The following is a 15,255-nucleotide window of genomic DNA, read 5'->3' as shown; positions in this document are numbered from 1 at the left end:
AACAAGATATTCCAGTTGACTGAAGCAGTCTTAGAGGAATACAAAAAGCAGCTTTCCTATCAAGTAATACATCACAATGGACAACTTTCATTACCCTAGACAAGTTCTCATCGTTATCCTCACCTAAGCATAAAGCTCTGCAGGGGCACAGAAATACAGACCCTCGAGTCTACCTTAGCTGCTCTGCTCCAACAACACTGCTACACATAAACACACAAAACTTTCCTTAAAGCCAAGGCTAAGCCTCTCCCCCAAGAGACAAGATGTCAGAAAACAGTTTGTTCCACTGCCACAACTGCAGGTAACCTGAGACAAGCCAAACAACTCATCTCACCTTCTTGTCTCACCTGCTCCAGGCTGGTTAAGAGCAGCACACTCCCTCATCCAGCAAGCTCTTTAGGGAGAAAAAAAAATTACAAAGTAATATAATCTATATAATATTGGAAAGATAATAACAGAACATCCCAAAGCGTGCATGACAATTCTTATTTGTTACTTATTCTCAGAGGAGCTGCAGCAGAGAGTACCACAAAAGAGGGCTGCAGCCACCTCCCTTCTCGCTGCAGGGTGAGGCTCAGGCCGCAGCAGAAGGATGGGACGGTCCAGGAGCGCAGCAAGGTCGTCGCAGCTCCAATAGGGGACAGCTTTCCCAGCAGGGCCGGGCACCAGCAACTGCTCGGCCCACAACCCACTCGTGCTAAGAGCTAAGACAGGAAGTCTGGAGTAAGCTGCCACAACGACTGCCTCAAGAAAATCCCATAATGCCAGAATATAAAGCTCCCAGTCTCCCTGGCAGCACTCCCCAGCTGCACGCTCAGTCCAGAGTAAACACAATAAATCAAACTCGATAAACAAGGAAAAAAAAAGCGAATTAAAAAAACCTACAAACCCAACAGCCCACCGGTGCCTGAACTTTCATGGGCGAGCTGAGCCCGAGTCCTCGGCAAAGCGGACTCCCAGGGCAGGGGATGCGTACGCCGCAAGCACCTGCCGGTCCCGCCAGAAAGGTTCCGGAGCAAAGCCCACAGGGGGCACCGCGGTGTCTGGGTGGGGCCGCGGGCACAGGCTCGGCTACCGGCCCGGCCCTCCGGGAGACCCCTCCCGCAATTGGACCCCACGCGGGGACCCGAAGCCCAGCCAGAACAACCCATCCGCCGTGCTCACCTGCGGGGGGGAACCTGGGCCGAGTCAAGCCGCCCCGGCCTCGCTTCACTCCGCGCTCGTTCCCCCTTCCCCGCGCGGCGGCGGCCTCACTGGGCACCTCCGGGAGGGGTGCGGTGGGGCGGGCCCTCGAGTGCAAACTGCGCTCCGGGGGCGGAGCTCGGCCTGTAAGCTATGCCCCTCCGGGGGGAGCTCTACATGCAAATCATCGGATCCGCGGCCTCTTCTATCCACCGCGGGCATGGCTAATTCAGCTCTCGGCCCGCTTCGAGCCAATCGGAAAGCAGCTGCTGCAGCCACCGCCCTCTGGGTGATCTCTAACCCCGCCGTTCACAAGCGGTACCCCCATTGGGCTCAGGTAGGTGCGGACACGTGTGGAGCGAGGAACTGGTCAGGGCCGGGAAGGCGGGTTCTCATGCTGCGTCCAGCCCTCTTCTCTCTGCTCCGTTTATCAGCCAGCCCTGCACAGGGCAGCGACACAGGACAAAGCCAGGGGAAGACTCCAACCCATACTGAGCTGCAAAAATGAAAGGGATGGGAAGACTTAACAGGAATTCAAAGCCTTAGTTGGATAGAGCAACAGCACTGCTGCTATCTTGTTACACAGCTCTACTGCTGACAGCCTGTCTCCTGTTTCAAGGAGCTTGGCAAGGAATGAGTAGTTATGAGACAGTGCAATAGCATTTGGAAGTCTGCATCTGTGAAAAGTTAATTACCTTTGATAAGGGCCAACAGTCACTATTTCAACCCAGCTTCCAAAGGTGAAGGTTTTAAATTAAACTACTTGCTTCCATCATCACCTTGCAACATCCTGTCAATCCACACCACAGGCCAAAATGAAGCAGTGGTATCAGTCTGCATCATAATCCCAACCTGGTAAAGACACTGTCTGATGTTGTGGTGCTCAGCAAGGCAGCCACCGTTTCTCAATCCTCCCTGCAGTGATTATTAAGTTGTAATTGTTTTGTGCTGAATCAGGCAGTCTCTGCCCTAGTGAAACTCACTAGGTGGCTCTTGTAGAGTTCCTCAATGCAATTCCACTTTGCCATAAGCAGATGAGACTGACTGAAATCAACATGAATGAGTTTGACCTAATTCTAGGACAAACAAGAGCCTTATAGGTCTTTAGCAAAGTCCTGCTGAATTCCAGCATCTGGTGACACAAGTCTGTGAATGATACAGGAACAAGCACAGTGCTTGCAGCAGATTGCTGCCACTCTGGGCTACAATACTTCTGACCACGCAGGAGGAAGATCACAAGGTGCTGTGTGCCAACAGGAACTGCACAGGGAAGCAGGCTCCTTCAGGCTCTGAGTCACATTGCCCTCCTAGAAACAAGGAAGTAGGATCCAAACATAGGCGTAGGAGTTACACAGCCTCATGGTTACAGGACTATGAGCAGGCATTCACCCAGTGGTGTTACTAGGGGCCCATCAGTTTTCCCTAAAGTGTCTCTCTGTGCAACTCAAACATTTTGGGGGAAGTTAAGAATCAGACTGAGGAGCTTGCACTGTTGGAAAAGGTTCTTTATTGTTTAAAACTTCTCCCACCTCCAAAAGGAACTAAAAAAAAAATCATGTAAGATACATCTAGAACAGCTGCTATTACCCTTCTGAAGAACCTAGATACTGAACACAGCTGGGCTCAGTACCCACTGAGCAGACTTTCTGGCACCTGACACTGGTACTTTTGCATAGAGGCTAAAGCAAATTTGGTACCTGGATATGATGGAGGAAGGCTCACATGAAAAGGCCTTGAAAGCAATGACATTCTTGGTTTGGAGCACACCAGCTGCAGGCCTGGAAGGCTCAGGAGGCATTTCGGGGATCTCTCACTTAAGAAAGACAGACAAAGATCCACAGCCAGGAAAGAAGTCATCAGATTAAAACAGGGGCTGCAATGAAGCCCTGCTAAGACTAACAGATACAGCATGCCACTACTGGTGGTATAACTCTAATATGGCATAATGCTATATGGCCAAAATACATCTCAGCCCAACTGCAACCGCAGGAGGCTGGGCACCATCTGCAGTGCTCTGGGGCCTTCTGCAATCTCTGAGTAATGAAATAGTGTGCAAGGCACTAAGTTTCCAGCTCTCAAGTGCCTGAAAACTTTTATCAGGGTGGCTGAATTTTATGGCTGTTTCATTTGCAACTATTGGATAAGATTCTGATCTGTTGGAGCAACTGAATGACAGAGGCTCAGGACACCACCACTGATCTGATCAGCTTTTTCTGCCCATGGCTGATGTCAGTGACTCCAATTGCTCAGCTGGCCTAGCACGGTGGTTCCTAGAATATGATAAGGGCTTTACAGCAGTAGAGTGCTTTCTAATGGTCCACAGATCAGCCATGACACAGGAAAGGCAGACTAGTTAGTCCAGAAGATGAGAAAGCTGGAAAACCAACACCTTCAAGAGCAAAGCACTGTGTACACCAGTCCAGAAATGCCCAACTAAGCTATTGTTTTCAGTGCATTTTGCTGCCATGCATGAGCCATCTCCCATTTGGGAGAAACCTCAAACAGCAAATACAGTGCTACCATCCAAAGTTCCATCTGGTTACCACAGGCTCTATTTTCTGTCATATTTCATTAATCAAGAAAGCAAATCCTGAGAAGATCCTTCCTTCACCCCACACTATTTAAGTTAATGTCAATAACTTCAGTAATTAACATCAACTGGCAACTTGAATTCCTTTAGCGAGTAGAAGGCAATTTCTCCATGGTCCACCAGAGCAAAGACCACTGGGACGTCCCCACTCTGACATGTAACCTGCTTCAAAGCCCGAAGGGATGGGATCTGTTCGTCAAAGCTGTAGAGAGAAAAACAGCCCATTGCTCTCACAGCAAGAATATATAAACAAATTTGTCCTGGTCAGCAAAAAAAAACAAAAAACAAAAAAACAGCTCCTTCTGGTCTTAGGAGTTGTTAGTAAACCTCCCCATCCTTTTTACACAAAGCAGGAAGCTGCCAACCTCCAAAAAGCACGTTGTAAGTTAGGAACTGGAAGCTGTCAAATCCTTTGCCAAAAAACAAAAGCATCCACACAATTCTCCACACTGTGCCTATCAGATGCAGCTTACAGGGCTGCTGGCAAGTTGCCAACCCAATGCAATCTTAACACCTTTATGTTTGGAAGATCTTTAGGCTATTCAGATCAACACCTGACTTGTTTTTCCCTTCCTTCAATTCTACTGAATTTGCTCATGGATGGAAGTGTTTATGCAGCAAGGATCACCCTACTTGCCAATGACACAGTCTTCAGTCAAACTGCACTACTGCCTTCCTGCCTCTGTCTACTACAGCTGCATAGAGTGGAAGAAGGACAGTTTTAATATACCAAAATTAGGGTATTTAGATTCAAAGTTCTGTCCCCAGCCTACCTACAGAATATAAGTATTAGATTCTGGATCCAGCAAGAAAGGGAAACACCTATCTTCTATTTGTACTGATTTTAAAGTTACATTTGGCAAAGACTAAAATATTAAACTCATAGCCCTGAGCTTGCCACAAGCTCTGGGGAACTGCATTGCTGCAGAAAGCCACAAGGATCAGCACTGGCTGAAGATGCAGCTACCTTAGAAAACTCAGCTAGCTCTATATGAGTTTCACACACATTGCTTACGTAACTGTGGCTTCTTATTCCTGACTCCGGTAACATTTACAGAAAGTAACAAACAGATGACCAAATAGGGTGGGTTGGTTGAGTGCAAAAACTGAACTAAAAAAAAAAAAAACTTGAGAAGGGCCATCCTCCTAAGGGAGGCGTTCTGATTAGCTATAAAGTTCACAAGATCATTAGGACTTACTGCAAACTTCAAATCACAGCATAAGACCCATGGATACCTTTGAACGCACATCCTGACATATGGCTTCCCAGGGTTCGTCTTCTTAAACTTGGCCACAGCATCTGCTTGATATACATTGAAGTCTATCTTGATACTCTCCAAGTCCTCTTGTAGCCTACAGGAGAGGGAAAACATGCACATACATAAGGGTTTGAAGCACTGCGGTGTAAAGATGCTGCAGATAAAGAACGAACAAAAGCTCTAAAAGCCTAGCTAGTCTGAGCCCTTTGAAAGGCTTCTCTTCTCAAGGGACTGAACCTGGGGCTGTTATAGTTACTTTCTGGATCTTCCACTTTCTGTAATCAGAGCAGAGCAAGCTGCCACTTGCCTCTCACTGCAATCCCTTGCAAGAGGTACCATCAGCAGATACAGAAGCAAAGCACTGCTTCATCCTACCGAGACAATACACAACCAATCAACTCATTGAGGTAGGAGCAGAACCAGAAATCCCAGAGCCTAGGCTTTACCACCCTTGGAGCAGGGATGGCAGCACATTCCAGAGATAAGTTACAGGTAAAACCCAACCAAACCTCTTGAGGAGATCACCTGAGTGGCATGCAGAAAGGGAACAGTGAGAAAAAGAGAACCACCCCAACATTATAGACAGCCTGAAGAACATTATACATAGCCTGAAGTGCCCCATCTCTGTTACTGCAGCCCTGTCCCTGACCCAGTGCTTCATAGAAATGCCAGCCACTCACTACAGATGAAACAGAATCCCAGATAGCTCCTAAGCTGCTGCTGTGAGCATCTCACAGACCTCACAAGCAGGGACAGTCACAATACAGCCCAGCCACACACCCTACCAGCTATGAGCTGGCTGGCCGGGTACTAACCAGGAGGCTCCATCCAGTATGTGGGAGGGCTGCAGCACACTGATCTGCTGGCGGACTGCAGCTGGAGGGAGGAAGAACAGGAAAGAATCAGACCAGCTACTTCTGTCCCAGGGCAATCCAAGCACTCCACCACTACCCATCCACAAAAGTCTTTCTCCTCCAGCAATGGCTGGCACCACTGTCACAAGAGTCACCACAGGATACTTCTAAAGACTTCCTCATCTCCTCCCAGCATGCAGCCCTGAATGTCCTGCAAGTGCTTTGCAACTCGCTGGCCCTGCCTGCCTAATAGCCTAGCAGGAAGGACTGAAATACAGCAAGATATGGAGAATGGATTAGAAGACCTCCCAAGGCCCTGTCATTGTGGCATTTGAGTGGGCTATAGGAAATTACAGAAAGAGGCAGAAAGGCAAGACAAGCTTTCTTCCCTCTCCCCTATCCACACTTAGCTCATCTGTGCCTACTTTGCTTAGGCCTTCAAAATGAGATTTTTGTTCTCAAGGCACTACTCCCCTAAACTGATATTTAGGTGTCTCCAGGCCACCCCTTTGGCTGCTGCATAAACAAGCCTTTCACAGAGCTGTGGCAGGGTGAGAGTATCCATGTCCTTGGTAGTCTCTCATAGCCCCTACCTAATGAGGTAGCTTCCTCTGGCTGCAGAAGTGGTGTGACAGCTTGGTCCCATGGATGCAGTGGCTGTCTCCAAACTCTCTGCTGGCTCCTCCATCTCAAAAGAGCTTTGTATTCCTGCCAATTCATGCAACACCTCACCTCCCTGTCAGCACTGATACTGCTCTTGTACTTGCTTTCCCTCTCCCACTGCTCCCTTTCCTTCTGTGTCAGCCTCTCCTGTTTTTGGTTGATACGTCTGCACCAGGATGCTGCATCAACCTCCCTCCCTGGCACATTTTCTGGCAGAAGCTTGCTGTCTGGTGCGGGAAGATGTATGCATGGCTGATCTGAGGCCACATTGGGCAAGAAGATTGTGGTAAAATCCCAGTGCGGAACACGGGTGCCAGTGCTGCTCGCCTTCTGGTCTCCAGTTCCCAGACTCCAGGAGAGCCTTGGGGCATTCTTTCGTCCTGTATCAAGAGGAACTGAGTTTGATGTGACAGATTGCTCCTCTCCATTGCCAGTATCCAATTCCTTCAGCTGCTCTGACAGTGGCTTCTCATCCAAGGGAATGCAGCTGAATTCTCCACAGTCATCTCCACCTTTTTCACAGGTCCCTTCAGCTTTTGGAAGGTCCTCAGATACCTTATGTTTCTTTTCACATGATCTGAAGACAGGAACAGCAACATTAAAAAAAAACAGAAAGGGTTAGTGGTGATATATTATTCCCTTTAAATCCTGCTTTCTCCAATGGAATAGCAAGAATGTACTCCGCTGTGCCTGAAGGAAGGATGGCAAGGCTGTCAGGACCTTCCAGACAGGTCTGCGAACTCCTTATTACAACCTCATATCTGGAAGGAAGGTGTATGCTTAACAGAAAGAGGGAAAAAAAACCCACAATCAAACAAGCCAAAACCAAACAGAGAATGCCAAAAGTAAAAATAAGCATCTCAGCAGCCCTGCATGAAGTTTGACTTCCACATTCAAGAGAATCTCAGTCTTGATTTGTATACATGCTCTCAACCCACCCTGCAGCCTCCACACACCCTGTATGCTGAACCATGCACTTCCACGCAAATGCTATGGACATCAGTTGAACTGAGCAGGCCTCAGATACCAGCACTACTAGGCACAAACCTTTCTGCCAGTATCTCTTACAGGTGCCTGGCACCAGTCCCTGGCGACCAGAAAAGATGGAACAGTTCTGAAACAAGCAGTCTTATCTCCTAGTTCCAAAATCTTCGCCGCTCTTTGAGACTTATTTAGTAACAGGAAAGAACCTGCAGATCAGTGTCTTCTTCCCTGTTTTTTAAAAGATGATGCCACCTACTGGAAACTTTCATAATTATAATAGCAAAATTAGTCATGTTTGCTTCTGCTTGCATTTTTGACAACTTCCAAAGCTATATACAAGGACCACAACTCAACTGTGCCCTTTGCTGTGCAATCATAACATGCAAACTCCATCAAGGAGGCATAAAAAGTGCAAAATGGACACTGTTGTGTCTCTGCTCCCTCTAAAAAAGAGGGAGAGAAGACATCTGCCTCATTTCTTCTGCACTGATCTCTCACCCCTTCCATTTTGATATCACTCCATTTGGGAAACTGCAGTGTCACATTAGCCCTGGATGACATAAAGATGTGACAGAAGAGAACACTGCAAAGGGTTCACAAATACCACTGCAGTGCTCAAGAATGTCACCACACAAAGCAGCTGTTCCTGAGCCAGCAGGGCCTGGGAGAGCACGGAAGGCAGCTCTGGGCCACATCCTTACCCAGGGCTGGAACTCCTCCTCCTTTTGTGATGGTGTTTCCCAGAGCTCTTGCAATGACTTTCCAGGTTTAGTTGCCTCTCATAGGGAGACAGGACAGTGCTGCAAGGAGACACCAATAGAAACTGAGAGCATGGCAGGGTAGAGAAAATACTCTTTTGCTTAATCCCCAGAAAACGTCAGAAAAAAAATAAACTTCTTCCAGGAAAAAGAAATCCACAAGAATGACCAAAGTCATCCTAAATTCACGCTACATTTCATATCAACAGTAACCTCCTCATGAGGAAAGAGGAAGAAAGGGTAGGGTGCCACTTTTAGCCTTTAATCCTCCCAAGACACAGAACAGTGTCAAAGTCCTCTTCTCTGCTGTTCCATGAGGGCTGTGGAATAGGCAAAGGGCAGCTCAAGGTCTCCAGAGAGGAGAAAGCAACATGGAAAGAGCTGATTACCTGGGGTTGAATCTCAGTACAATAAAGCCCAGTTGCTTCAAGTGGCTGAACACCTTGGAGTGAAGAAAAACAAGAAGGTTAAGTGTCTGCCCTAACACCAAAGAATTTTCCTCAGTTCTACTGCAACTATATAAAGACTGTACTGCATAGGCAGAGGAAAAAAATCTCTAGTGTTAGGAGCCAGAGCAAGGATAGGGAAACAGGAAGTGATTATCTGGATAAAGATGAGTGGGAATGGCAGTAGGGGGGAAACTCAGAACGACTCCACTTCCTTTAATGTCTACCCTGTCTCTGGGAAAGGTCACGTGGCAAAGGCTGGACTCAGCTCCCTGCTTTCATCCTCTGCTGGAGCTCCCAACACACCTGGTAATGTAACAGGTTCATTGCTTCCTGGGACAGCAGAATTTCATAGGCTTCCCGGACTGACATGGGCACATCTTTATAAAAGAGCTGAAGAGAACCCTGTGGGGATAAAGACTGACGTTTAGAGGATCACAGGGAACAAATCTATGCAAGGTCATAACAGCATCTTGTCACTGGGTCCTGATAGCTGGACCTACCGCCCTCCTTGCCTTCCCAAGCACTTCCTGGATTCCTACATACAGTCCCTCCTCAACACTACAGCTTTAGCAGTGAGGTAAAAAGTTCTTATCCAAAGCTGTCAGCTCCTGTCCCAGCACTACTCCTTAATACCACTGCATCTGCTCAGCTGTTGAAATACAATTGTTTTGGGAGATAATTTCCTTTAACTTTTATTATCTCAGTGATTCAGGACACATCACAACCACAAAACATTCAGGACTAGCAACATAGAGTGAGTTGAGAAAGGGGAATTGAAGACATCCTCAGATACTACTAGTTGGTGGCTCCTTAAACATTTACTGCAGCCTCAATTCCAGAGGTAAATCTCCCCAGCAATTAACCTCCAAGGCTATGCCTCTTTTTCCAAAAACAAGCAAACAAAAAACATGTAGCTGGTCTTCTCTGCTTCTGGGGATGGATTGTCTATTTAGCAATTAATTAAGTTTTACTTTTTTCTTTTTCTTTTTTCTTTCTTTTTTAAGATCTATTGTCAAATTGACAAAGGCAAAAAACACCCAGCTACTGCAATAAAGACTTAATATCATTAGATGCCCATAATCTGATTAAGGACAAAAAAAGCTCCCTGATAGATTGGTGCACGTATGCCACTGGTAACAGCTCTCTGTGAAGAGAGAACCCAGAGTTATTACTACTTTACTAACAGTAACGTAGACAATACACTTTCCCAGTCTACTATCAAACATGATGTATGAGTGGGATAAAGACAATACCAGCTGGATGAACTGGCTACTGATCCAACTGACACATACTATCAACAGCACAACAACTGCTTTAGAATGCAACACATGAACCCATGGCCTGGAAACCAACACTGCCATCAGCAAAAACACCTTGAGCAGTTGATAAATGTCTGGTTCTCAATTTGCAGCAACAACCAACACACATTAACCAACTTCAAACCTGAGACAAAATGGGAGTAAACATCCAGCTACTACAACTCCTTCAGTCATTCATGAAGAGTCCAATGCTCCCATCCATACATAGGCAGCCTACTTACGCACTCCAGCAAGTACAGAGCCTCCTCAGGTAGTAGACACTGTTTACCACGCTCTGAGAACCCCATAGTGTGCCAGAACTTCCCCTGCAACAGAAGTACAAACCTATGATGGACTCTGGCTGTTCACTGCTGACAACCAGGCTCTCTCCCATTTCAAGAAGCAAGACAAGGAGTTGCCAGCAGGAGATGATGGTACTGAGTACACTCTGCAGCAGACTCACCGCAGGAGACTCCAGCTCCACAACACTCTGTTCTGGCTTCCACACGGCTTTCACCAGATTCCCCCTGAGAAGGTTAAAAATTAGTGGGTTTTTTTTTTTTTTAATTACCAGCATGTTTTACAATCAGCCATGATCAACTCCGGTTCTAGCAATTTAACAAGGTCAAACAACAGCAAGCTTACAGGTAGCATTTTTACAGTGTAAAGTCTAAGAAAGCTGCCATACTCTGTGTCTAGCAATACCAGGTGAGGATTTTATCATCACCCACTAGTTAAGAGCACCTCCAGGCAACACCCAAATGTCAGTCCATACTGCAGCATACTGCTGGAGACACAGCTAGATGCTTAACACCTCAATTTCCCTGTGTCAGGGGCTGTTATAGGAAAGGAACCTTAACCTTTCCAACCTCCCTCCCATTCTGAGAGCCTCTGTTGCTACTCCAGACACATGTTTACGGATATGCAGTAGAAGACAACAACCCACTCAGCCTTGCCTGAAAGCCACCACTCTGAGAGCCTGGGCACCTCTGTGCAAAGAGCTTTTACCACTATGCAATAACAGGAAAACTGCTACCACATGACTGCAGGAGAAATGCTAGGTAGCTGTGGAGAGTTCCCAAGAAACCACGAGTTCCAGAATACAGTAGAAGTGACCAGAACTGATGCATAAGGAGCTCCAAGAGCTGCCTGAACCGCAGCACTGCTGATACGCAGTCTGCATGCCCACCCAATAGCACCAAGGGGTTGTAGGGGCCCATCCAAACCGGCTATGTTGCCTACTGTTGCTTAGACCCAGGCTCGAGGCCCAGAGACTTACGGCCGTTCCACACGCTCCTCAGCCAGCTGTCGCCACTGCTCCTCCAAGCACAACCGCAGACGCTCCGCCTGCTCGGTGGAGCCGTCCGGCACGAACTCTTTCTGGCCGCAGGAGCGCCAAGAGGCCCTACTCCGCCTGTAAGAAACGAGAAAGAGAACAGCAAATCAACAACTCTTCCGCTTCAGCCACCGGAGCTGCCCTTTTAAGGCCTCTCCCTCACTCGCTGCTCTCTACCTCAGGTAGCGCGAGCAGCCCGGCTCCATGGGTGCACACTGCGGGACGCTCCTTCCGCCCGCCGCGGGGCCCTAGCACTGGCGGAGCACTATGAGAGCTTAGCACGCCCCCTGGCGCCTCGGAGGGCTGTCAGAGGCGGGAGCAGACGCGGGGCGGGCTCTGAAGCCGTTTGCCGGCGGTGTGTGTGGAACTGTACACCGATTTAGCAGAAAAACGGTTGGGAAAGCTGATAAGTCAAGTTAAAGACAGGGAGATCGCTAACTAATGACCTCGGAAAAGTAGCTGAATTTCATAAAAATTAAAATAAACTCAGATCGTGAGAAAAAAGACACAAAAAAGCACCTTCTCCCTCCACCTCATTATGTTAGGCATCACAGGTGCTGTGGGCCCACCCAGAACCTTCTGAACTGCCTGCAATTCTCCAGAACTGGCTAGAAACCTCTGGAATGCTCTGTAACCTTCCAGAACAACCCACAACTCTCCAGAACAGGCCAGAACTCCTCTGGAACAATCTGGAGAACCCTCTGGAACCACCCAGAAATGCCCAGAACCTTCTAGAACCTTCCAGAATGACCCAGGATCACCTGTGTCTGGCAGGGGCAGTCCTGAGGAGAGCCCAGTGCTGTCTTCTCAGCCCACAGTGGTTTTGCTGGGGCTGTGCATTCTGTCAGGGTTTCTGAAAAAATGTGAGTGATGTTTACCCGCCAAGACACTGCTCTGGGCAGAAGAACTGTGGCTCTCAAAGCACATGTAGTGTGGAGCATCCAGGCCATGGGGTTGGTAGCATGGGAGTGTTGTGGCTGGGCTCAGAGCAAAGGTGCTGATGACTGCAGCCCTGATACAGCCTTCAAATTGCAACAAAGCCCCAGGATTTCACTGCTGTCCTTGTGGCTGGTAGGGATTTTAATTCCCTGGATTTGCAGCCACTGGACTGGATCAGGTGTGAAACTTGACCTGGAGAAGCCCACAGCAGCATGATAGTCAGCCTCCTCACACGTTATTTTCCAAGGGTTTGTGACAATCCACAGCTGGGCTGCTGGCATTGAAGTGGGCACCCAGCCCTGCTCCTCACCACAGCGCGTGGGCTCACCGCTCATTCTGAGGAAAAATTCAATTGATGTGGGGAAAAGCAGTGAAATAGTGGCTGAGCTGGTGTAATTAAGCTTCTCCTGCCCACTGATTCATTTCAAATCTGCCAGCAGATTTTCTGAGCTCTTTAATCTCCCCTCTTCATAGGCTCATCCAGGAAGGTTTTACGCTGCAGCAGCTGGAGAAGCAGCCTCAGTGCTGGGGAAGGCAGTTTCTCTCTGCAGCAGGTATCACTATTTCTTCTGGTTGGGCCTCCAGCAGAGGCTGTTGAGGTGCCATTGTGTAGGGCAGTGCAGAGTATGCTGTGGTCCAGTTGCAGTGGAAAATAGGAAACCTCAGCACACTGCAAGCTTGTCTGGCTGATGGCAAGGCTGGATTTACTGCTTAGGAGATATGAACTGATTTGATGGGAAAATGCACCAAAAGTTCAGATTTCACCTCAAGTTTGTCTCTTGTTGTTGCGAGATAGCTCATAAGACTTCGTTTATCACCAAATAGGAAAAATACAGCTTTTTCCTCACCAACATCTCAGCTTCCTATTGCAGTTTCTCAGTAATAGCCCCTTTGACAAAATGCCAGCGTAGACAAACAAATGCAAAAAACATTCTGCTCTATTTTCCAGTGAATGATTTTCATTTTTGCTTCCTTCCTGATTACTTACTCCTTTCCTTCCTTGTGAACTGACCCTCAGTCCTGCAGGGAGGACACACAGTGCTGGCCAGCATTGCCTCTTTACAGCACGCAGAGGCACAGTGCAGGGGACAAGTACTTTGTATATCTCAAGGAGCAGCAGGATGTGCAGCAGATGCACCTTTTCTCCCTACTTTACCGAAAAAGTTGCTTTTTGGAGGATAGCCAGACTACCTGATTTTTGCATAACTCAAGAACACCACATACTTTTCCTTTCAACTTCCAGTCTGTTGCCCCTTTGTTTAATTCGGTTTTTCCTTAAAATAGAGAGGTTTAAATTTCTCTGGAAAAGGCTCTAACTTTCTGCACTGAAGGGGCTGTGTTGTAGAAAAACACACTCAGTGCCCAAGGGCTGTTATTTTCCTGCTAGTCAGATATGGGTATAGGGACACTGCCAAGCCAGTTACCTGCTTCTTATTCTCTGATAAGTCTTTCTACCGGCAGGTAGAGTAATTTTTTGCCTGACAAGAATATCTTTTAGTCACCTAAAAATATGTCAGCAGTGGATGTTAAAGCACTTGCTAGAAGTATGTTGCGAAGTTCACCTACGTACAGTAGCCCTGGTGCACCAATGAGTATTGCATGCATCAGGTCCTGCCACACATTCAAGGACTGTCCTGTATTATTTTTTTCCAAATAACCAAGCTGCTCACCACCCCCATAATGTTGCTATTTAATATCGACATAAGGTAATAGCCTGCTCCCATGCTGGGGACTGCTGTGCATGCTTGTCTAGCAGTGAAGCAGCTGGGGAGAGCTTCTGGCTACTTTGGAGGATAGTTCGTATCCTGCTGCTCTTCGTCATTCTGGTGGCACCGAGTATCATAACAGCAGTTGGCAGGTGCCTCTGATCTGGAGCTGCAAGAGCTGTGCTTGGTCCCTAGTGGTTACTGAAACCCAGTAAACCTCATGAGGTACTTCAGCTTCCTTCAAACACCAGAGCTGAGACTTTGGCATGTGTAGTGGAAATGCTAAGTCAGGGCCTGAAACAGTCATTGAGCACCCGGTGGGAAGGCAGGGCCAACCCAGAGGAGCTCAGATGTGTGCAATGTACCTGAGTGACTGGAAGGGGTGGAGCCAGGATCCACCCCTTTCCAAACCTCATTTAAGGGTTGGCAGTGGAAGTAAGGGCATTTTGCTGGAAATCTGTGCATACCTGAGGCCTTCTGAAGGTAAGCAGCTTTTTTCTTCTGTGTCTGCATTCACAGTTGCTGCACTTGAGCTTATCCTTACTTGCTGCAGCCTAAGACTTTGCTGTTCTGCTATTGTTGCTGTGTTTTCTGTTGTGCTACAGCATTACAGCACAAAGTTTAATAGCAGGTGTAATCTCTATCACTCTCCTGTAATGAAGGGTCTACATCTCTTTTCAAAGGTTTTCCTGTCAGTGGAGCATAGATATCTGTTAAGATGCTTCCAATTGCCTTATGTGACCTGGGAGCACCAAAGGACTTCCACCTCCCCAGTTAGAAATGGAGGCTCCAGATGAGAACCCCTTATCAGTTGGTGACTCCTCTGTGTGCTACCCCTTCCCTGCACTATGTCTCCTCCCTGGCCATGCGGCAGAAAGGCTGTAAGGAGGAGTGTGAGTGGAGAGATGCATTGCTTTGCTCCCGTGGAGGTGAGCAAAAAACAGTGTTTCTGTGTGGCCCCAGCATCGGGTAGAAGTAACGTGAAACAAGTGGACTGGGAACAATCTGAACTTGTTATGTGGCTTGTCTCCTACCAGTGAGTCTGTTGAATGAAGTTTGTTCAGTTAGCAACCAGGGAGGATCGGTAAAACACTATTAGTCAGTTTCCAACTCTATCCTGAGGGCGGGTGAATCACCCCTCCCTGCTTGGCAGTACATGCCTGCTCTCCATCGTGGTTACCCAGCCACTGTGGGCAGGGTTAGCTGTACAGAAGCTTCAGGTGGGGATCAGTTTTTG

At 47.7% G+C, this 15,255-nt stretch overlaps 2 protein-coding genes across 12 annotated transcripts in view; both read right to left on the bottom strand.

The window, feature by feature from the left end:
• Window positions 1-3,157, bottom strand: part of LLGL2 (LLGL2, scribble cell polarity complex component) — a 34,264-nt gene extending 31,107 nt beyond the window's left edge. For 3 of the 10 annotated variants that reach the window (XM_015295434.4, XM_040649929.2, XM_046902246.1), the window contains exons 1-2: window positions 1,165-1,274; window positions 348-394 (exon numbers count right to left, since the gene is read on the bottom strand). In XM_015295434.4, the coding sequence (XP_015150920.1) occupies window positions 348-384 (37 nt within the window). In that variant the 5' untranslated portion in view covers window positions 385-394; window positions 1,165-1,274. Of the gene's footprint in view, window positions 1-334; window positions 395-1,164; window positions 1,275-2,879 lie in introns of those variants that run through there. The other 7 variants (XM_046902242.1, XM_046902244.1, XM_046902247.1 and 4 more) reach the window with 3 other exon arrangements.
• Window positions 2,673-11,613, bottom strand: TSEN54 (tRNA splicing endonuclease subunit 54). 2 transcript variants are annotated; one of them, XM_420129.8, is made up of 11 exons: window positions 11,551-11,613; window positions 11,317-11,451; window positions 10,501-10,564; window positions 10,280-10,363; window positions 9,043-9,141; window positions 8,680-8,732; window positions 8,234-8,332; window positions 6,479-7,125; window positions 5,847-5,907; window positions 5,009-5,125; window positions 2,673-3,974 (listed from the first exon to the last, which is right to left on the bottom strand). In XM_420129.8, the coding sequence occupies exons 1-11, from the start codon at window positions 11,577-11,579 to the stop codon at window positions 3,824-3,826; spliced, it is 1,539 nt and encodes a 512-aa protein (XP_420129.3). In that variant the 5' UTR covers window positions 11,580-11,613; the 3' UTR covers window positions 2,673-3,823. The 2 variants fall into 2 exon arrangements, 1 of the variants encoding a protein (XP_420129.3); XR_213375.5 differs by lacking the exon at window positions 5,847-5,907 and having other exon boundaries at window positions 3,773-3,974.
• Between the last annotated feature and the right edge of the window lie 3,642 nt (window positions 11,614-15,255).

Source organism: Gallus gallus, chromosome 18 (genome assembly GCF_016699485.2).
Source record: "Gallus gallus isolate bGalGal1 chromosome 18, bGalGal1.mat.broiler.GRCg7b, whole genome shotgun sequence".
NCBI classification, from domain to species: domain Eukaryota; kingdom Metazoa; phylum Chordata; class Aves; order Galliformes; family Phasianidae; genus Gallus; species Gallus gallus.
This window is presented reverse-complemented; position numbering and strand designations above follow the sequence as displayed.